Source organism: Athene cunicularia (assembly GCF_003259725.1).
Source record: "Athene cunicularia isolate RWA chromosome 9 unlocalized genomic scaffold, athCun1 chr9_part1, whole genome shotgun sequence".
Classification (NCBI taxonomy): domain Eukaryota; kingdom Metazoa; phylum Chordata; class Aves; order Strigiformes; family Strigidae; genus Athene; species Athene cunicularia.
In genome coordinates, this window is record NW_020799110.1 from 223,033 (window position 1) to 245,775 (window position 22,743).

At 43.7% G+C, this 22,743-nt stretch overlaps 1 protein-coding gene and 1 long non-coding RNA gene across 2 annotated transcripts in view; both read right to left on the bottom strand.

Annotated features, from left to right (window-relative positions):
• Positions 1–6,938: 6,938 nt before the first annotated feature.
• The window catches only part of LOC113483551, a 17,671-nt gene continuing 1,866 nt past the window's right edge, over positions 6,939–22,743 (bottom strand). The window contains exons 2-3 of the long non-coding RNA XR_003399041.1: positions 12,158–13,389; positions 6,939–10,626 (exon numbers count right to left, since the gene is read on the bottom strand). This is a non-coding gene — a long non-coding RNA (uncharacterized LOC113483551). The remainder of the gene's footprint in view (positions 10,627–12,157; positions 13,390–22,743) is intronic.
• On the bottom strand, positions 15,456–20,142 carry COMMD2 (COMM domain containing 2). Its single transcript, XM_026855185.1, has 3 exons — positions 19,687–20,142; positions 18,403–18,576; positions 15,456–17,319 (listed from the first exon to the last, which is right to left on the bottom strand). The coding sequence occupies exons 1-3, from the start codon at positions 19,687–19,689 to the stop codon at positions 17,122–17,124; spliced, it is 375 nt and encodes a 124-aa protein (XP_026710986.1). The 5' UTR covers positions 19,690–20,142; the 3' UTR covers positions 15,456–17,121.

A 22,743-nucleotide genomic window follows, 5' to 3' on the forward strand; every position in this document is an offset into this window, starting at 1 on the left:
AACTTTTTTCACTTCACTGTGAATTGTAAGCTTAAGCCCGACAGAGGTGGCTGTCAGAACTCAAAGCAGACGGTGTTAAACAGCCTGTTTACAACCAGCGCCAACACCCACCACCCATCGCTCTGGCTGCAGCAGACCTGCACAGCTGGTCTGCGATACAGAACTTAAACCACCACATTCTGCTCTTTTCACCAGCTCTCTCCAGTCAAGATCCGCAGGAGAGACCCGACAGTCAGTGAGATGTGACCCCGCTCTGAACGGGACCTTCCAGAGACCCCAGAAGTAGTTTTTCGTGTATCGCTGGAGTTCTGCTATAAGGCCACTGTTGTAACTAAACCTGCATGCTTGACACATGCATGTGCCTCTGGCAACAAATGCAGTTACCTCTAAATAAAGTGTGTTAATCCAAACCCAAAATTTTAAACTCATGAACCAAAGTATTGTCCATGAGAATATTAAAAATATTTCCAACATTCTGATTTTCAAAAATCTGTGTAATAAATTACAAAGCTCTTTCCATGAACGACCAGGCCACCTGCGCATTCACCATTTGGTTTGAAAGCAGGAAGTTCTGAGGCCCTGGCACAGGCTGCCCAGAGCAGCTGTGGCTGCCCCCTCCCTGGAAGGGTTCAAGGCCAGGTTGGACGGGGCTTTGGGCAACCTGGGCTGGGGGAAGGTGGCCCTGCTTGGGGCAGGGGGTGGCACTGGGTGGCTTTGAGGTCCCTTCCCACCCAAACCGTCCTGTGAAAATGAATCTGAAGATATTATTTGCAAACTACTGTAAGCAAATGAACACATAAACTTACTCTTGACTCTTGTATTAAAAAATATAATTTGGGTAAATAATTATTATAGTCTAACAATTATTAAAATGTAAACTACAGAAAAATACAATCAAGAAGAATCAATCTAACATCTATGGCACATATATATCCTGAGACCAGCTCTTTAATTAAAATTCTCACCACAGGATCAGATGAAACCTCCTGTTAAACGGATGGATATTCAGTTCACCAAATTCAGAAGAAAGCCAGTGAAAATTCAAAACACTCAGCACTGCATAAGCTCCATTCTGCTGTGAACGATGATGCAGCCTATATCTAAAGTTGCAGGCATGATTTTAAGTCCTTACTGAGTTAAAGTATAGACAAAACAAATTTAGACAAAACCTTTTCACATACACAAAATGTGAATTTTGGCTTGACCATCAGAAAAAAACTAATGCTTCTACCCCACTTCTCCTGAAAAATACATTAACAGGTGCACTCGATTGAAAGTGACTGAACTTCAAGGATTATGCAAAATGTAAATTTTAACCCATGAAACAGTTAAGCCAGGCGATTCACTGTAAGAGAAAGAACTAATTACACCTGCTTCACTATCAGCTTTGTAACCTACAGCAGCGAAACCCATCAAGCTGCACTCTGCCCATAACAAGCTGAACCACATTCACTGTCCATTCCTCTTGCATAACATTTTAATTGCCCTTTCCTTCTCAGTATTTTACTTCCATACACCCCTTTGCATTGACAGAAGCACAATGAAACTAAATTACTACAGACTTTTTTTTTCCTGTGGAGATACTGCGGGTCTGGTTTTAGTTCAATTCACTACTAATGTAGCACTGAATATGGAAGTTAATCTATTAAGCCTTTCAAGTCAACAAAAGAAATAAAAATAAATAAATAAATTGGAAAATTCCATGCTGGTACTGCTGTACTTAAAAGCTAATCTTACAGAATGTTCTCAGGCAGTATACATACTGCTTAAATGCACTGGTAAAACAGACATCTAAAATATAAAATTAACAAACATCTTCAAAACAAAAAAAAAATCGGTGCAGGTTTTCAAGTGATCACACAAACACTGTTTGCTCTGCCTGAACATTCCTATCAAGTTACATGTTTATGTCAAGCTGAATACAATCATGAGAACTTACTCATTTAGTGGCACCTATCAATAAGAAAACATTATTATAAATCAAAAAGATACCTAAAAACTACCAGGAAACACCATTTCCTTCATGTAATATTACAAAAAAGATTTTAACTCTGTATGGAGATTGTTATGAAATAAGTACTGTTATAGTTTCTCAGTGTTCATTATTTAATAATTTGCCAAGTACAGTAATTAAACTCACAAAGATGTATCTAAAATACAGTTGTGTTCTGTACATATGTATTAAACTGAGAAACTTTTAAAGCTGTGATGACTGAAATGCAAGTTCTGACTGGAGTCATAGGTGCACTAATGAAGCAGGACAGCCCACTAAGTGTGTAACAGCAAGAACATGGACTGGTGTCTATGGCTTTGATTAGTTTGTCCCAAAACCAACTGCAAATATCAACAGTTCTTTAATAAAATGTATTAAATACTCTTGTGATTACTGATTCTGTTGATTCTACTGTACTTTAAAATTTACACAGCTAATTTTGGGAGCATATTCAAGTTCATCTCTGTAACTTTCTCTTATCAGAAATTTAGACAGTATTTTGTACTGAAATAAAACAGCTATTCCTGAACAACGTCTAAGGTCCATTTCTGAAATTCTTATTGTCCTCTTATTGGGCAATTGCCCCTTATTTGGGCAAAAATCCTATCAAGGCCTAATATTTGCAACAAACGAACTGGAGAACTAAAATAACTCTGTTTTGAGAGTCAACTTTGAAATGCCATTGTTTTTCTTGCTTGCACATAGTACCAGAAATCATTAAATCGAGAGAATATAACAATTTATTTCTAAACCTAAAATTATTTTTTGTATTTCCTGTTTTCATTTGTAGGAATTAAATGGCCTAACTGCGTATGTCTGAGGAGTTCATGTGCGGACCCTCCCTCCTATCTGATCACTTCAGTGGTCCCTCAGACAAAGCCCCATCACCCAAGTTTTGCTAAAATGAGATCTGGCCCAATCTCAGAATCAAGAAACTGAAATTACTCCACACATCATCATGATCCCAGGAAGGTAAAACCCAATTCTCATTTGCACAGAAGTTAAGGAAGTTCTCTGGATTCATACCATCATCACCCAAACAGGATTTGAACTACAGACTCCAGTCAAAGCAGCCATCAGAGAGACCTCTTACGCTGTCAGTCACAGCTTGCAAATTTAGTTTCGACCTGTATATTCCAATCCCCAACTTCCAAGCATCTGTAAAGTGAGTTATTAAGGTGAGCTATAGTTGAATTTCCATCTATTAAACCTTGGTTTTGTACCACAGCTTTCCTGCCTGCTAGGAACTCGCTGACATCGTAGATACATGCATTCACTCCAGAGAAGGCACCAGCAGCAATACATCGACACCAGCTGGCACATCGGAACTTATTTTTAATAAAGGGATGCTGGCAAAGGAGGAGTGCAGGCACTAAGTCCCACATGAATAGCCACTGGAGATGCAGAACAAACCAAACCCCTCCCTATGTGGATTAAATGCTCCAAAAGCCACATGCGTTTGTAAATGCCTCTTTCTAACGCACAACACCAAAACCAGCGAGGGCGCGTGGCCCCTTCCCTCGCACCTTTTTCCTACGAGAACCAAAGAGAGCCCCACCTGGCAAGGCAATTGTGGTCACAACTGTGGAACTATACTGCAGAAGAGTCCTACAAAGGTGTGCTTTCTGTGTTTTTATCAGGATTTAACAGAGCAACTGTCTCGGGCAATGTCCATCTCCTCCCCGTTTCTAGTTGTATAACTGCATTCCTTACAGCACCACTACAACCGCAATACAAAATAATGAAAATCTCTGCAGAATTAACACAGATGGCTTTCAGGGGAAGGCTGTATTCGGAAATCATTTGAGCACTTCAACTGTCTTAATATTACTTGTTTTGTAGTTTTTGTCCTGGTATGACAAATGTTCGCTGTAGCATTGCAAAAAAATCACTGCAATAAAGACAACAGCAGCAACAGTCCCACCAATCTGTTCAGCACAAACAGCGAGTTCTCTCTATTCTGTTTCCCTTCTGGAATGAAATCAGAGTCTGACCAAGAAGCACGGTACACGCACTGAGAAAACATTAAAACCTTAGTCTTCATTTGAAATACGAGGCTGTACCACCTAAAAACAAATCAGTGGAACGTAATACTTGAAAAATTCTTTTTAGATAATATGTGTACACAGCTCAGCATGTGGATCGATAGGCAACTGATATTCCCACTTACCGACACGAGAGCTACGCAAGGCAGCTTGCCTGTCTTTCCAGAAACCCTTTTTATCAGAAATAAATCACACTTAAATTTTTTTCCACACATGCACACGCAGAAAAATGCTTCAGATAACACTGCACTAAGTGTGTGCTCATTAGTCTGTTTTCCATCCCCCACTCCTGCGGTTTGGTATTTAATTACAGGGTGGAGTGGTCCCCAGGCTACTTATGTTTCTTCCAGTCACAGCCAGAAAATTTCTGCAGGAACTGACATGCAGGAGTGCGATCGCTTCAAGTTATAGCTGGTTCCCGGTCAACAAGGTTAGCTCACTGTTCACTCAAAGTCCCATCGCTGGTTTACTCCAACAGTTTGTGAAAATAGGTTTAAATAAAACAAAACGCATTCTAAACTTCAAAAGATGATAAAGGCCTTAACAGGGCCTAATTTGGCTACTTGCTCTTGTTTTCCCACTCAATTTTCTTTTGCTGATGACTATAAACAAATCTTTATCATTAAGCTGGAAAGAAATGGCAATTTTTTAGACAGGCAGCCCTTGAACATAGGGGAATGTATCCCTATATGCCTGGTTTGAGTCAAGAGGACTTTGAAGCACATCATCTGATACAACCCTATGTATTATTGCAGTTTTAAATGCCACTTCCATTAACAGTGTTAAATTTCTGCAGAAAATTCTACTTTCACCTGAAAAACATTACACCATTTGCAAAATATTATCATTAATGTGTGATTATTTAATAGCTATTACTCCCAAAAGAACTGAGGTAAAAAAAATGAAAGACACTCTGGAGTTTTATGCAGTTTCTTTTTTAACACGGGACTTGCATTTTTAGCCAAAGCAACAAGAACCCATCAGCCTGGAAAACTTGGTCTCTGTGTCAAAAATGTGTGACAGGAAGGTGAAACCATATGAGCTCATCTTGATATCAGTCACAAACCAAACAGCAGCCAAAGACTGCGTTACGTAATTTTCAGCCAGAGGTATCTGAAAACACTCACTAGCCAAGCCCTAGCATGAATTTATAGAAAATACTTATTTACGAATGATCTATTGCCATGCTCCTGTCAGTCAGCAGCTGCTTCCCTGTCCCGTTCTGCTGAGGAAGGTACATGCAGCACAGCAAGATCTCATTCAGGTGACAGACCACGTTAATAAAACACTCCTGATCTGGACCCCGCTCCGTGTCCACCCAGTATTATAAACCCCATACAGTAACATACAGAATGGCGGAAAAAAATTAAACATATTTCCATGCTCTGCTAGAAACTCAGGGTATGACAAGAGGCAAAAATCCAAACTGTGCAGAGTAATACGAAGACTGGGCTCTCCTGTAACCTTTTGCGGATTCCAAAGCCACAAGGGAAATAAATCATTGCAGAATCATGTAAATTATGCATTTATTCGTTGTTCTAAGCAGTAAGCAGTCTCCCTCTTTCCCGAGCCCCCCGCACTGTCGCAGGCCGTTTATCACGGCTGAGCCAGGCGGGCACGGGGCTGGATGTGAACTCGGACGCCGCTCTGCGGAGCGAGGGGCTGAGGAGCAGTGAAGGGTCTCCGGCGGCCCCGGTCATGTAGCCCCCTGGGTGTCCTCGGGCAGGTGCGTCACCAGCCAGTCTTTTATTTCATTAGCAAACACGCTGTCACTGCGTACTAAGGGGTTAACACTGTACGCTCCATTTGCGATGACCCCCACGAAGAGGGCTCCCCCCTGCCCGGCCTGCAGGAGGGCCCCGGTCCTGCCGCGCTCCTCACACCCCCCCGCGCCCCCGAACGTACGGACGGTACAAATGCACCCCCACCCCGCGCTGCCACCCCCGAGCGCGGCGGTTCCGCGGATGAGCGATGCCGTGGTGATGGGAAGAGAGAGAAGCGTTCACAGTGACATGGGCTAAGACACCTTTGTGGTAGGTTAGGTCAGGTTTAGCCCTTTGCAGGCAGGTTCAGTGCAGAGCTGCGGCGTAAATCCCCCCAACTCACTATGCACGGGTGGTATTTCAGATATGGCTCTTAAACCTCGTGGGTCTGTCCTGAGCGCCTGTTCTCAGTCACTTCTCTGTTTAGGGTGTGCTAGGAGCTGGAGCTGTCAGCAGAATGCATTCCTGAGGCCTCTCTAAAGTAAATACGATATTTTTGAATCTTGTCTCATTTTTTGGTGCACTTGGAACAACTTCTGAATGGTGATGTGACCAGAATTTGCTTAAATTCAGTAGCTGCATCTGTAAAGAATAGTGTTGTTCATGTTCCAACTTCAATGTTTTTTACAACAGGAAGCATACGGTGTTTTCGTAACTACACACATACAGATACCACACGTTGGCTCCACGAACACACAACTTTATTTCAGTAACACATTTCTTCTTTTCATTTCTGCCTTATGGACAGACTCCAGGCTATGCTGATGAATGAGAATATACCCTCAGGAATCAGAATCTACATTAGAAGTGTCTTAGGTAAGTAATTTTTTTCTGAATTTACTTATTTCTTGCTCTGACCTTTTATCTTGAGAAGCATGAACTATTCTGAACTTCATTTGTCTTCTCCAGCTTAGAACTTGAACTGGACTCTTGAACAATCTTTGACCCTTGGTCAGTCTTACATTTAATACTGGTGATGCAGATTCTGAGATTCACAGCTTAAGCCTGTACATGGACACGGGATTAGAATCAGCTGGCTCTATGGAACAGATCTTGCTTGTGCATTTCCTGATTTCCTTGCTTTAACAAATATTCCCTGTCATTTATTTTTCCTTACATTTCCTGTTCATGTTTCCATTGGCTAGGCAGATCTCCTCCTTGGTTTGTGGGTTTGGTTGTTTTTTTTTTTCCACATCTGCTGTACTTCTGGTCAGGAAACCCAGTACTCCTGAGACTTGTTTATGCTTCCCTTCCCTAAGAATTTTCCATGCTATCTTTTGTACCATTCTTTTGCTGCTTCCTTACCGGATCACTTGCCAGCGGTTTTACTACCTCAGGCAGCTGAGCTAACGATGGCACCTGCTCCAGAGTTAGGCAGATACCACAGATCTTCTTTTTCCTGCAATTTCCTTGTTTAAAACCTTTGGCTACGAGCTGATTGTGCGTGTGTGTGTATATAGTTATTGTACAGATAATGAACTGGAGTGATTTTCCATGCAGCCTTTACAAGGGCTTTTTTGCTTCCTCCAGGCTCTATACCCCTGAGTGAAAGTGCACCTACATCCTTCCTTCCCAGGTGACGTGCCTCTTCAGGGCAAGGCTCAGGTGAGCTCCTGCACAGTGACATCTCCTCTGCATCAGTCAGACCACTGCCATGTGGCATCTCACGCATAAGAATATACACATCTCTTCTAAACGTAAGTGGTATTTACTGCAGCTACAATTGTCATCTTCAGCAAGATGACACTATTTCAGCTGCACTTTTACTGAATAATACAGTTAGCTGCTATTGTACCACCTGGTGTAGGCTAAAGCATCTTTCCCCACTAATCTGGAAGCAAGTAAAACTGGAAGAAGAAATTCTGATAGTACTGTTGTTGTTATTCTTTGTTTAGAAGATAGTAACTTCCTTCTTTGGATACAAAATAGGATATGACCACCAGCTTTTACAGAAAATGGTTCAGTGTGTTCAAGTCCATGGAAGACAATGACACTTCCATCTCTGTGGGATTGGACTAAGTGATAAAGGAACCAAACCACAAATGTGACCTAGAAAGCTACCTTATCATTACTTCTTCCTTCTAATTACAAGATCATAGATTAGAAAAAATAAGACAATTACATTATTTTACCTCAATTTCATGTGCTGTTCAAACGTTTTTGAATAGTACAGGTTTTTTTGTTCAACTGAAGGATTTATAAACGTACAGTACTGTGAGTATACCCTATTTGTCACACATTTTCTAGCAGCAAATTCAATTTATATTTCAGTGGAAAGCCAAGCAAACGGATCAGAAGAAATAAATGCACTTCCAAATGTGCCCCTAGATAACGAGCATCTAATACCTTGGGAATAAAACCTTGGGGATTCCCTGGAAGAGTCTCAGGGTTTCTGGGAAGTGAATAACGACTGCACAGTGCAGACAAGGAGGAGTGTTCATGGCTCCTGCTCTCTGGGTGGGCACTGTGCAAGGAGACTTCAAGCTGTCGTTAACTACGGCTCGTTGCTTTCATATACTTCTGTGAAGAAGAGCCATATATAAAAAGAAAGCTTCTGTTCCTCCAAAATAAATAATGGAGAACAAAGAATACGATGAAAGAGTAAACATGTTGCATGAAGTTTCACCATACAAAGGTATACGTGTGCATCACACACATTTACACTTCAAAAAACACTGTCACACAAGTTAATTTGTATGAGCACTTGTGGCCACTGGATATTGTTTGATAGACTTTTTATCTGAGGCTCTTCCCGATAGTTCTTTACTAACCTAATTTTCAAGAACTTCTGGAAAGGTATACTTCACTGAATGTATTGTGCTTTTTGACAAAGGGGTCAATGCTTAAGACTGGTTTTTATCTGTGTGCATTCCAGAGCTGTTTGTTTCTCAGGTGGCTGATGGTTTTTAGACTTTGGTTGGCACCTCAGAACTCACGCCAAGACTGTCCTCTGGAGCCAGCTGTGACCGGGTTTATTCAATACAAAGACGGGGTGTGTATTACAGTTTCACCAGAATAGCTGTGTCAGCACACCACCCAGGCCAGCAAAACCTCTGATGTGGACACAGTCTGCTAGCAAAAAAAAAAAAAAGAACTTCTGTCAGCTTAGTTCATGTTGTTTTATAAGCTGATGTAATTTTACTGGCAAGAAAGCTCTGTGAACGTCTACAGTAGACGAGTGCTCAGACATTCATTTCAAAACCAGCTGCAGTAACCAAAAAACCTGCACCGTTGTTTGTGCCTCAGAGGTTCTTCCCTTGGAGCGAAGCCAGCGGCATGGGACCGACCGGCAGCGCTGGCCATGCTCCCCCTGGCTTGCAGCAGGGCCCGGGGAGGAGGCGAGTGTCCTGCGGATGCCTGGAGCCGTGTCAGGAGTGGCCACGCTATGGCTGCTCATGGCAGGTTCTTCACGGGGCTCGGGGTGCCCCCGCCGGGGGGGCCGTGGGACCAAGCACACGGGGACACCGGCATCGGTCGTCTCAGGAGCCCAAACTGCTGATGGGAATGAGGTTTCCTGATGCAGCTGACTTTGCACATCAGTGAATTAGGAAACAAGTTCACATTCGTGGAAATGGTGGTAACATTTAAAGGACAGAACAGCCAGTCTTCAAGACTTAGTTACTCAAGACAGATTTGGAAGATGATTTTTGGCCGAAATCTGTGGGATAAATAAGTCCTAAAATAGTCATGTAAAATAAACTGGGACTTGATCTGCTCTGGTCCTTCAGAATAAAAGTCCAAAATTGCAAAAAGGAAAAAAAAAAAATTGCTTAATACAGTATGATCTTATTGGCAAGAGTTGTTCTGGAATAGTTACATCAGTCTGGCTCCCTGCATGAACACTGCTGACAATACCAGAGCAATTACCCAGCTAACGAGCCTAAGACACACTGGAGTAGCTACAGAGTAAAAAATACTCTGGAGTAGCTCTGCAAACTTTAGCACTTGGGTAGCACAGAACAGTACCAGCACTTTTTCTAGCATAACTGATTTAACTTGCAGAAAGATACATTAAGATAAAGGGGGGTTTTTTTGTTAATAAAAAATGCATGTACATGGAGAGGTTTTCTGATGTAGATTTTGCCAGGAAACCAAACAGTTTAATTACAATCAGATTTGATATTTTGGAAGAGTCTTCCAGTTTGCATTTCCTGTGTCCAATACTGAGGCCATGATTTACTCAGCAGGGCAATTTGAAACAGAGCCTAATTACCAACATCCTGCTACTGCTGTTAGTGTAAAACACACCAGATCTCACCTGTGGTAAGGGGGGACGTATGCATATATTATATATATAAAAATAAAAGGGCAGTGTCATGTATTTGTTAACGCATCTTGAAGGGGCTGTTGATTGTACTTGCAGCTCAGTGCTGTGGGTTTCACCGTTCCCCTCTGCAGAAGACCTGTGCAACTCGTTCTGTGTGCTTCTGACTGGCAGGATCCTCCGTTTCCCCAAGCGAGTACAAGTAGGGCTCACAACCAGCAGTCCCCATGTGCATTGTATGTTTGCTTTTGGCCTGATGTCATCCTCAATGCCAAGTTTTAACCGCTGTGTGAGAAGGAGCCGGGATGAGAGGCAGGTTGTTGTTCAAGGAACTTGACCAATCTAAAACCAATCATTTAAGATGTGGCCCTGCCCTTGAGCATGCTGCTGACAGCAAAAGCAGCCAGTGAAGCAGAAGTACTTCTCCTCTTCCACGTCCCTTTTTGTTTAGCTGCACCAGGAAGGGCCTGAGAGTGGGTGCCAGCATGTGGACCAAGGGGACAGAAACAGGCAAATGTGTCTCCATCCATCAGCTGAGACACCATGAGGTGAAGCTGTAGCCTGACAGAGAGAAAAACACGTTTTTTTTCTATGCTGATACCTGCGAAGAGTGGAAGACACATTATTGCTTTCCTTCTTGTTTTGGTTTCATGAGGAAGATTTGAAATATTGGACCTGGTGCAGCAAGGTATTAAAAAATTTAAAGGTGTGATTACAGAACTTACTCAAAAAGGATGAAACAGAAAACTTTGTGTGGTAAAAAGAACTGCATAGAAGTACTCAAAAGGCATGCTCCTGTTCAGGGGCTTTGTTGACTGGTATCTTGCCTTCTTGAGAATTACTGACTGCATCCACAAGACTGTATGCTAGACTGCTCTGGGATGCGAGCTTCCACATCCCTAAACTAGACGCGGCTGATTCCCTCAATATTCACATCATGCCAAAAAGCCAAGATCACTGAAGAAAGTATTTTTTAAAAGTGCCACAACCCCTAATCATCACAAAATCAAGACAGATGACAAAGTCTCATCTTTTTTATGAAACAAGGTTCCTCAAAAGATCCCAGGGTATCTCTGCTGGGGCTTGAACTCTTGGTTCCCGAAGCACTGCCTGTGGCACTCCAGATGTACCTGAACAGTTCCGGCTGCTCGCAGCCATCCCAGGCCTGCTCAGGGGAATCCCGCAGGGGCTGGTTCCTGCAGCTCCCGCCTCAGCAGACCAGCCCCCTGTGGTCACACCTCCCACCTCAGGCCTTGACTCTGTCAGCAAAAGCCAAACCTGCAATCCCCAGCAAGAACAAAAGCATTTGGGAAACGTGAATTCTTCATCTGGAAGTCAGAAGATACGTTTGGATGCAGAAAAGCATAAACACTGGTGATTTCAAAGGCCACCCATGTCAAGTTACTGATTCCTGAAATTCAGAACAAAAATGTTTACAACAGGTTTTGTCTCAGTAATAGTTTAAGTACCAACTCAGGGATTTCTCTAAAATTGGGGCTTACTTTGGGCTTCTGCTGAAGGCAAACCTAACAGGACAGAAATTTCTCTGTTATCTTCTGGCAGATCTATGAACTCGGAATGTGTGAAGGGCTTGGCCCAGGAGCTTCCCGACTCCCAGTTCTGAGGTTTGAAGTGTCCGTTCGGAGCAGTAGGAACACTACTCTGAACGCTCTCATACGTCCCAGCACACTGTGGAGTAGCAGATTCCACAGAGTAATGCTCAGTTTTAATCTAAAGTTTTCCTTTTGCCAAAAAAACACCCCTTTGGCAGAGCAACAGATAGGGAAAGGAAAAGAGTAAGATCAGTAGAAGGCTCTTACATATTTAATGAAGGGGAAAAATATTTATCGCGTTTTGCAGCCTATTTGGTCGCTGGGCTTGTGTCAGGCCGAGTATGGTCTTTGCTTTGGGGCAGTCGGGCTGTAGCTATCCCGAGGGGTATTCCCGTCGCAGCTGCATGGACCGACGGACTGCCCGTCCTTCTGCATTCAGAGCGCTGTGTCACAACGACTCTACAACAAGCAAGTCATAAAAGCTGATGATCATGGTAATTCCTAAAATGTATCTTAAAATTCTGTCACACAAACGTTACCGTAAAAGCAGGCAGAGGAACCAGACTGGCTTTGGAGCCCCAGGAAGGAGGCGTTTCGTAGTGCAGCGCTGGGCGCACGCCAGCAGCTCTGCAATGGTCAGAGTCCCTGGGTCTGCTCCGCAAGACGAAGAGGAAAAAAAATTGTTAGCTAGATGTTTTGGCTTACTCAGTCACAGTAAAAACTGCACTCTTAGGCATGTAAAGGCAGTCTGCTCTCTACTGCATCTTCAGCAGGACTACCAGTCATGTTAAAACCTGCCACACTGCAAATAAATCAAAACCCAGAACCCTAAATGAAACAACAGTGTTTTCTATTGATGCAAATAACCTGATAGGTGAGGGAAATTTCAGATTTCAAGATACAACTGCAGTAATGAAACTGCCACAATTTATGCTTATCTTGAAAACAAAGCAAGAATGTTTAAAAAAAGAGATGGTGCTGTAATGTACCTGACCCTGACCACAGAGCCAAGCAGAGTGACAGGAGACTTCCTTCCCTTTATTTAGGTAAGAAACAAGTGGAGCTTTACTGCTGGAGCTTTGCCAGGTTGTTCCTAATCTCAGACTTCCTCTCCTACACACTATCTATTGTTAATATTACAAAGTCACGGCATAGGAAATGGGTATTCTTACAAAAACTGGAACTGAAACAATCACCATTCATACCTTTGAGTCCATACATGGACACATTTCATAAACAGCATGAAACTTAAACCAGGTCTAATACATTTAATGTTCAATCCAAAATACAACGTGAAGACAAAAATCTTAATTCAGTGAGTTTTCTGTTAAATAACTGTGAGCCTAACACAAAGTTCAGATACTGATTTTATTAATGTATGTGTATATCTAAACTAACTCCATAGTTGTTTAAATTAAAACAGTTTTCAAGGAACATCTGATTAATCAGTTAAAAGGTGAAAAATTATTTAAGTCTACTACCTTAAAAGCTTGCAAGAAAGTGTGGCAGGGACAAGCAGAAGTACAAGAAAATAAAGCTCACAGAACAGTGTAAATAGGCTTCAGAGATGAGGAATTGCTTAAAAATTGGGTCAGAAACAAACAACAGATTTTACAAAAGGGACAGTGATCATGCAGAGTTCATTCAAAAGTATCTAAAAAGAAAAACAGGAGGGAGAAAAGCTCTTGAGTTTGCTCAGTGCTTAAAAGAATCTAAACATTTTACACCAAACAACTTACACCCTCCCAAGTTTTAAGAATTGGGTTATGTTCTTTGCGAAGTGGCTTAGCAATTTAATTAGCAGATTCAAGAAACAATGTTTTACAGTGGTTCAAAACTGGAAGCTTTATTGTTTTCAGTTTAAAATTGATCTCAAAATTGGAAAATATATGGTGAAATACATTCCAAGCTGTCTTGAGACTATGAACAATTCTTATCGGAAGACAAACACTAATTGTAGAGTGAAACTTCTCCTTTGGAGATTATAAACAACAAACTTTCTGCCCTCTGCTGTTTGGACCAGGAAAAAATAAACCACAACACAAATCTGTTGAGAAGCACATAGCTAAGGGCTGAGCCTAACTCTGCTTTTAAGAAAAGAATATAGTTTACACTTAAACTAGCTGGATTTTCAGTTGTTCTGAGCAGTTAGGCTCTGCACGGGCACGAAGTTGGCCCAAATTCAGCTGCTGATCAAAAATGTGCCAGGAAGCCATTCAGGAGTTGGTTACCTCATAAAACCAAGTTACTGGAGATACAGAGGAAGGGCAGTTCTGCAAAACTAAGCTAATCTGGTAGAAAAACAAGAGAGAAGATCTACCCTGAGGGTAACAGATCGTGTTCTGTGCTTAGATTTCTACAGATGAATGAGGAGTACACAGAACTTCCTCAGAGATTATTCAGAATTTGACGACAGTAAATTGCTTAAAGATTAAAATGCTGCACTGCCTACAAACCAAATTTGATTAATCACTTTGAAAAAAAAGCTTAACTTTTTAAGAGGCAAGTTGAAAGTCACTTTTTTCTGTTATAAAGTGAACAATCAGTTCTCCAGACTTGCAGAAATATAGTAAGAGAAATGGCCTCGAATTTTTAAGTTTGCTTTTAGTGGCTAGATACCAGACCAAATTTTTAAAAGCCTATTAAAAATAAAATGGGTTAAAAGTAGCAGTGTTCTGTTTTGGGTTTTTTAATATTTTGTGAATAATGGTTTGTGCTCTCCATGTCTTGTTCAAGGGTTCCTACAAAGCAATTGCAAATTCATTAAACAAGTTATATTAAATACAGCTTTACCAGTCACCTTCAATTTGGCACAGAGGTTACACGAGACCTGACAAACCCGATCCCTGAGCGGGTGATTAACCACTGCCTGTGGATCAGTGCAGTAGATGCTGTTTCACTCTCAGCACCAGGGGCCCCGCAAACAGCAGCTCCACGAGCATCCAGCTCCGGCTCCAGCGCTTTCACACGGTTGGATGTGATTGCCGCAGCCAACCCCGCGGCCCCCAGAGGCCAGGCTGCCTCCCCAGCACACGCAGAGGAGGGCTCAGCACCAACGCGCTGAGGGACCTGCCTCCCGCCTTGCAGGATCTGCTCACGGGTCGCTGTCAGAGTTTGGGCTTCTCCGAATTTCACCAGCTTCACCATTTAACCTTGACCATCCTCAGCTCAGGTCACTTCTTGTTAGAGGAAACAAGACCATTCAGTGGCGTAGTTTTACTTGCATGCTACTGCAATAACCTTCAAAAAAAGGTAATAGGGAGCTTCCTGCCGGCACTCCGCACTCACAAAACGTGCTCTGAACTGTCTGTTCTGCTGACAATCACTGAGGAGAGGCCCCCCTTCATGACACCACACATCTAAACCGCCAGCGTCTACCACGAGGGCAGCTAGTTTTCTTTTTTAAAAAATTTAAGGGGCAGCAAGGTAAATATGTTCAGATCCACAGGGTGATTGTGAGAGGAGACATGAAAAGCTTCCAGGACTTGTATCTGAACTTCTACTTTGCTGCCATGAGTTCTGGACTCGGGCTGCAGCAAGCAGAGGGAACAGAGAGAAAACACGGGCCTGCAAACAGGTCATTCCCGTATTTCACCTGAAAACACAGGCCAAAGTCATAACAAAATACTGATCAGAAATCCCAAGTAGTAATGTTTGATCACATTTAATTACTGTATGTGAAGGAAGTTCTATGAAAAAGGTCACCACAGATGGATGGTAAATAAAACACATTACAGATTTATATATGGGAGAGGAAATTCAGCTCGCTCACACCATCACCACACGGTGTAAGGCAATTAAGAATAAGCAACTCCGTATTCTTAGTATGTGGTAGTGTTATTGATTAAAGCACTTCTGCCATGCAGGTTTCATTTGAAATAGGACTCTCAAAGGTACAAAAATTAAACAGTAAGGAAATAATGCATTTGGGAATGGAGGAACCCAATTAGTAGAAAAATTTATGGTGTTGCTATGCCAGTACACATACTGTTATTGCCAGAATCTGTACATGAAGGTTCTCTCTTGCCTATTTGTCCTCTCTAATACGCTTTAAGGGCTTTATGATGCACCCTCACTACTGACAGTGAAGCATTAATTAGTAAAACTATCTGTGGGAACACAACAGAAGATGGGCAAGGAGGATTGTAAACACGCTCGAGTGACTCGCAGCTAGGGTGTCAAAAAACACATCTATCACACAAATTGCTGTTTGGCCTTGTGTGCTCGACAAGTAGAGCCTCTGCGTTTAGGTAACACCAGCCTGGGAGAGACTTGGGGGCACCTGGTGGAACATCCCTGAGATTTCTGCCCTGCTGGGGGAGGGATCAAAGCGCCATGGAAAACTTCACCCGTGAAAATCCCTGGTGGAGGAGGAAAGCAGCGGGTTTGGGATCCTTTTCTCTCCCCTTTCTGGCCAGCAAGGGCCGAGCTCTGCAGAGCCACGTCCCCATCTGCATGCTCTGCCCAGGTGCTGCTGCAGAGACCCCGGGGCACAAGGTAACAAGAATAAATTTACTGTTTGTGTTTCATTGGTGGCTTTGCGGGTGTTCCTGCGTCCTGCCTGAGCCAGCTCACATGCTGAACCTGTCACAAAAGCTACAAAATATTGCATTAGAATACACCTGAAAAGCAACTTTTAATGTAACCTTTGTTAGACATTATTCTTAAATATGGAAAAGCATCATTTCTGTTGTGATATGTGGCTCCTTTCCTGTATGAGCATGCTATCCAATAGGAGAACAAAAACCACTGCATCACATGAAGTTCAGATTTAGAAGTTAACAGGGATCTTGATCTGCCTCCTGACCTGTGGTTTTAATTTGGCAGTTTTTCAGCTCACCTTCACACACCAGCAGGGCACCAACTTACACTTAGGTCACTGGGTTTGCTACGGTAACGGCTCCTGGCAGAAGGCACGAGGCTGGGGTCACAGCCACCTGCATTAAGATGGAGCCATTCCTGTACTCCCCATCCTCAGGGAAGGGTTCATGGGCAGCGTAACCCCCAGGTTCTGAGCTGTCTCAGTCCTGGGGAGAAGGACAGCAGTCCCACACATGCTCCTACACATGCACACATCTAGATGGAAGAAACGTTCCCATAAAGTATCACTGCCACCAGTACAGGTTTTAAAATTTCAAGACAGAAGCAAAACTAAGGGAAAAAAGACTACTTGATAAATGTAAAAATAAGTGTGCAACTTCATATAACATGGACAATACTGAACATGAGAAAGCTCTTCCAGTAGAACTACACTAATTTGGAGCTACAGAAATTCTCAGCACAGCACACGCAACTTGCACGTTTGCAGGCAAAGCAAAATCTGTCTCTCATTGGGCTGGTGCGTGGACTTCAGACACCCAGCCTACAATTACTGGCCCCGGATCCTGGCACAGGACAGCATTTCATCTGATCCAGATGTTTATTTTCCCTCAGAATGCATTTGTGAACGCTGTTATCAGGTGTTTCACAAACCACTCCGGAAGAGGCAAGCCACCAGCCAGTGCTACTTCATGTTGCGCACGATCCTCCGGCAGTGGTTGGTTTTCATCTCCCCCAGTGCCTGCTCCAGCTGCTGGATGAGGTGAAGGAGGGTGGAGGGGTCGGTCTGCAGCACCCGGGCACTCTGATCCTCATTCTGGTTGAGGTGCAGCTTTATAGTCACAGCAGGCTCAATCTGCTGCCTCAGGCTCCTCCGCGCCAGCTGCAGGGGGGAGTTGGGGTGAAGTGGGAACAGGGGAACAGGAGATGGTCATTGACTTCACGTTCATGGGTCATGGTGGGTTGGAGGCTGCGCCTGGAGCACTGTTTAAGAGCCCTTTTCATCCACATTAAAGATATACACGATCCATTACTTAGTTTTACCATTAGACAATACAAATTGTCTTTAATCAATGCCTCCATAGTTTTTTCTGGAAATGAGGTGATAATTGAGACTGAGTATATTTAGTATATGCCAACATTCTTAGAATAACAGAGTGATGAATTCCAGTTTCATAAAGCAACAACTCTGCATCATTACATACCCTGTTCATCTCCTAACTAGCCACCTCTGGAGCATAACAAAATTATGTCAGTGTGAAATACATGAGAAACTGCTGCCTCATTGGTTTCAAATAATATAAATTCATTGTTTAGCAGTTGTTTATGATGTTTGTTCTGGTTTCAGCTGGGACAGAGCTAATTTTCCTTCTTAGTAGCCACAATAGTGCTATGTTTTGGATTCAGTATGGGATTTGGTATGAGAAGAATGTTGATAATACACTGATGTTTTCAGTTGTTGCTGAGAAGTCAAAGACACTCTCCAGCTCCGTGTCCTGCCCGTGTGGCAGGTGCACAAGCAGCTGTGGGGAGCATGGCCAGAGCCCCGGACCCAGAGTGGCCACTGGAATATTCCATATCATGTAACGTCACACTCACTTGCAGATGAGGGGGGTGAGAAGCACATGCTCTCTTTCCAGGATTTCTCTTTTCTGGGATCACTAGCTGGGAACGGGCTGTGCACTGCTTGGCAGGTGGTGAGCAATCGCACTGTGCATTACTCGTTTGTATTTTCTGTCATTATCATCATTACTATTTTATTTCAATTATTAGATTGTTTTTATCTCAACCTACGAGTCTCCTTTCCTTTACCCCTACAACTGTATCTCCCATCCTCAGGGCAAGGGGCAGGTGAGTGAGCAGCTGTGTAATTTTTGGCTGCCAGCTGGGTTTAAACCACAACAATGTTTTTTAAAAAAAAAAAAAAGAGTAAAATACAAAACACTGAACACATAACAGAGGTTACCTGCACATCCAGTCTCCATTCAAGACTGTGGTAGCTGGGAAGCTTTGGTGCCAACTCACTAAGAATGCGCCTGATCTCCTTCCTGTTATCAAGGTACAGCTGGAGCAATAACTTGTTCAATTCATCTGGGAATCCCAGAACGTGAATGGAATCTTGGAAGTCTATCTCAGAAATCTAGAAACAATAATTCAGGCCTTAAAACAGAATTGTGTCATAATCATTATTTGTTGTGAAACAAGTAAAACTGTAAGTAAACATTCCATATGGTACAGTGCAGTTACTCTCCTGCAGGAATGTGTGAGGACAATTCTACAGCCAGGATAAAACATATCACCCGGTTTTAAGTGCCTTCACAAAGAACAAAATGCAGCACAAAAAAAGCATCTGAGCTCTGTCATGAGGAAGCACCTGTTTGCATCACCAGCAGCATGTCATGGAAGCAGCGAAGGAGGCCCTGAGGGACTCGGAGCAGCCTGAGGCTGATGCCCACAGGTCAGCACCTCCATGCTGAGGCAGAGATGCCTGGTTCATCACCCTGGAAGCACTTATTTATCAAACAGTAAACATCACACCCACAAACACATCCTGTGATCAGCTGTACTCTACCATGACAACTCGAGTTATGTCAGTCGAGCCACCTTATATCCAGGGAGCCCTCTGCAGTATTGCAACCCCTTCCCCAGCTGCTCTTCAGAACAATGCCTGCTTCAGTTTGATCTGGAATTGTGCCTGTATCCCTTCTCCACGTCTTCATTGTTCAAATATTCTACTACATAAATAGTAGTAATTCTTTCCAATGGAAACAGTAGTTATCTAACTATTACTCTTTTGATACATGCTTACACCCACCCAAACTTTTGATGTCAGGAGCTGGATTAGCTCTCAAGTCTACCACATCCGACAAACATAGGGAACACCTGGCAGGGGGTTAGTACAGCACACAGCCTGTACAGCAGCTGAACCACACCACCTTCCCTCAAATTCTGTTGTTCAGGCAGAGCTTAATCCTGAAGGATGCTTCCCTATACGGATTGAATTACTGCATGTTCTTGCTGTGCACTGTTAAAACATTGCCAGGTTCTAGCTACAGACACTGAATACAAATTTCAGTCACTCAGATGCAGCGTTTCAGTAAGAGACACCTGAGGTTTTTTTAATTAAAAGAATACATCATCAGAATTTTGAACTAGGTTTTCCCCATCTATCAGCATTTTCAGAGCTAGAAGTGTTTAGCAAGCATCTCTTAAATGCATCCCCAAGTTCCTCACACAAAGGTATCCTTACCATAAGCTTGGAGCTCTCTGTAAGAAGATATGTGAGTCCTTCCACTCCATGCTGAACAACCTCAGGACCTATGTTCAGTTTTCCTTTAAAGGAAGCACAAAGTACCTTTTACCTCCTTATTAAACTGCCACAGCAATAGCACACAAAAAGGCAAATTTTTCTAAAGCCAGCTTGCAAAATATATATAGAAAAGAAACAAAGTAGGTGGTTGTGCACCCTTCAAATAACCTCAAGGACCAAACAGTGGATACATGTTCAAGTTATAACGTCAGGAACCAAACAGGTGCTCCATGACGTTCAAATAATAACGCAAGCGGATCTAACTGGCGGTTTGATCCCGCACTCAAAACAAAACACCCAAACCCATTTCTCACCGCAGGACAGAGGGAAAACCGCGCGCTCACACCCTAGAACCAGGCGGTCTGAGCACGGCGGTACAGAAAGGAGCATGTCGCCGGCTTTGTCTCAGGGAAGGGCCCTGCCGCCACGAGGGAGGGGCGGGGACGCCGCCGAGGCCGAGGCCGAGGCCTCAGGGTCGTGTTCGGGCTCGGGTTCAGGCTTAGTCGAGGCCTCAGGCTCAGGCTTTGGCTCGGGCTCAGCCAAGGCCTCAAACTCAGGCTCAGGCTCGGCCGAGGCCAAGGCCAAGGCCTGAGCAGGCGGTAGCAGTTCCCCGCGCAAGGGACAACAGCATGGTCCCACTGAGGTACATGAGGAGACCGTAACAGAGACAAGCACAGGTGCCAGGCTGCCCCCTCCCCATCTTTACCTCAGCTTGGAGCCCGCCAGCTCCTGTGGAAACTCGTGCGTGGCCTCCACATTCAGCAGCTACCTCCCAGTGTGCAGGAGGGCGGGGGGGCTTGTGCCGGAGGGCGGTCAGAGGCCACACAGAACCCGAGCAGTCTTCAAAACAGGCACTGAATTCTACCAGTGTATGGGAGACAGGGGTTTTTGCCTCCACTAACTTTAGCCCAACTCTGTGTTAAAAAAAAAATAAAACCAACCAAACACACTTGGGAAATGTAACCTAAGCACAAAAATTGAATAGGGTGGGAGCAGAGTGGGGAAAAAAGGAAGGTAGTGAGGTGGGTGTTGGTCTCCTTTCCCCAGTAACATGTGGATGAGAGGAAACATCCTCAAGTTGTGCCAGCAGAGGTTTAGATTGGATATTAGGAAAAACTTTTTCACCTAAAGGGTTGTCAAGCATTGGAACAGGCTGTCCAGGGAAGTGGTGAGTCACCATCCTTGGAGGGATTTAAAAGACTCTTGGGCAATTGGTTTAGTGGTGGACTTTTCAGTGTTAGGTTTACACTTGCACTTGATGATCTTAAAGGTCTTTTCCAACCTAAACAATTCTGTGCTTCTGTGATAATTAGCGTACTTGCCATATTATGATAGTTACCACTTCTGTATTCTTCAGGGGTTGGCAATATCTCAGGAGAACGGTGAGCAAAGGTCCTTTTCCTTCAATGTGTAGTATGCTTTGCTTTAATAATATTTATGGAAAAAAGTCATGCAGCCTTCTTTTAAAGTTCACTTTTATACAGATTAGTGTCTGATTTAAGATTAGATTAGCTATAAGGAAGAAATTCTCCCCTGTGAGGGGGGTGAGGCCTTGGCACAGGCTGCCCAGAGAAGCTGTGGCTGCCCCCTCCCTGGAAGGGTTCAAGGCCAGGTTGGACGGGGCTTTGGGCAACCTGGGCTAGTGGAAGGTGTCCCTGCCCAGGGCAGGGGGTGGCACTGGGTGGGCTTTGAGGTCCCTTCCAGCCCAAAGTGTTCTATGGTTCTATGAGTAATATTTTCCCAAGATCAGGTAGATGTACCAAGTAGAGAATACAAAAATACAGTTTGTAGCTTGGAAATGTTATGGCAGGACTGTCTGTGGAATGCACAGCTCAGATACGTAGGACTCAGCAAATAAAACTATTTAGATTAGTTGATTGGGAACTTCACTGCTTTGAGTGTGAACATGTGCTGGAAGGTCATGGTTGAAATCCAATAACTAGAAACAAAAGTCTGCAGTCCTAATATACCACTAAAAGCTGTTTTAATTTGTGAGAATGGCTAAGAAATTGCATTGCCTTCACGCTGATTCACAATTGCTACCTCTACTTTCTCCTTTAAGATTTTAAGAATTAATGTGATGCTGTCCTCTAGAATCTCCAAAGAACAAATGCTGAAGTATTATGTTTAATCTCTCAGAATCTCTTATATCTGTGCTTGTAATATTGGACTTGTTCCTGGAAAGCACTAGAACTAAGTAAGGAAAGGGTTGGGAATGATTCTGTAATTTATTTTCATATCTTTTCATAGCAGAAGGCCTTGAGATGTATTAATCATCACCAGCACAATTCACAGGCTGGGTGAATGCTTAAAACAGGGTGTGGTGGAGGGGGAATGGAAATAATGGACAAATCTACCAAGATGAGATTATTTCGGGTTGATAGCCTCTCACAGGAACCTCGTGGTGTTAAGGCAGGCCCCACTGTGCTGGCCTTGTGGGAACTTTTACCATATCTATTTCCCAGCCATAAAATTGAAAAAAATTTCCTGTAGATGTAGCTGTGGTAATTTATAAGTCTATAGATTGAAAATAAAGCTCTCCTGGAGCATGCCTGTTGGCAGGTACAGCACTTCAGCCAGGTGTGTGGGACAGCTGGCAGGAGCGCTTGCCTGCCCCTCTCCTGGAGAAGCACAGCATCGCCTGAGGAGGACCCGGACTTCAGTCCGGTAACGAAACGCAGTAAAATATTTTCCCACTCAGATTTTCCAAACACTCTTCTGTTGTACAACAGCCCCTCAGAAGTTCTCCTTCCTGTCCCAAGGGGGAAGGGCTGCGTGCGTAGCTGGGGGGTGAGGCTCCAGGTGCCGCCATCACCTCCCCCAGCGGGACCTGCCCACCTTTTCCCCAGCAGCCGGGGCAGCGTCGCACCGCGGCCCTCTGCCAGGCCCCGTGCTAACGCGGGTTGTTCTGCAGGATGGCTTCGAACGGCGTATTGAAGGTGGGACGGCGGGTTTTGGGGAAGCACGAGGAGCGCGGGCCGCGGCACGGCAGACGAG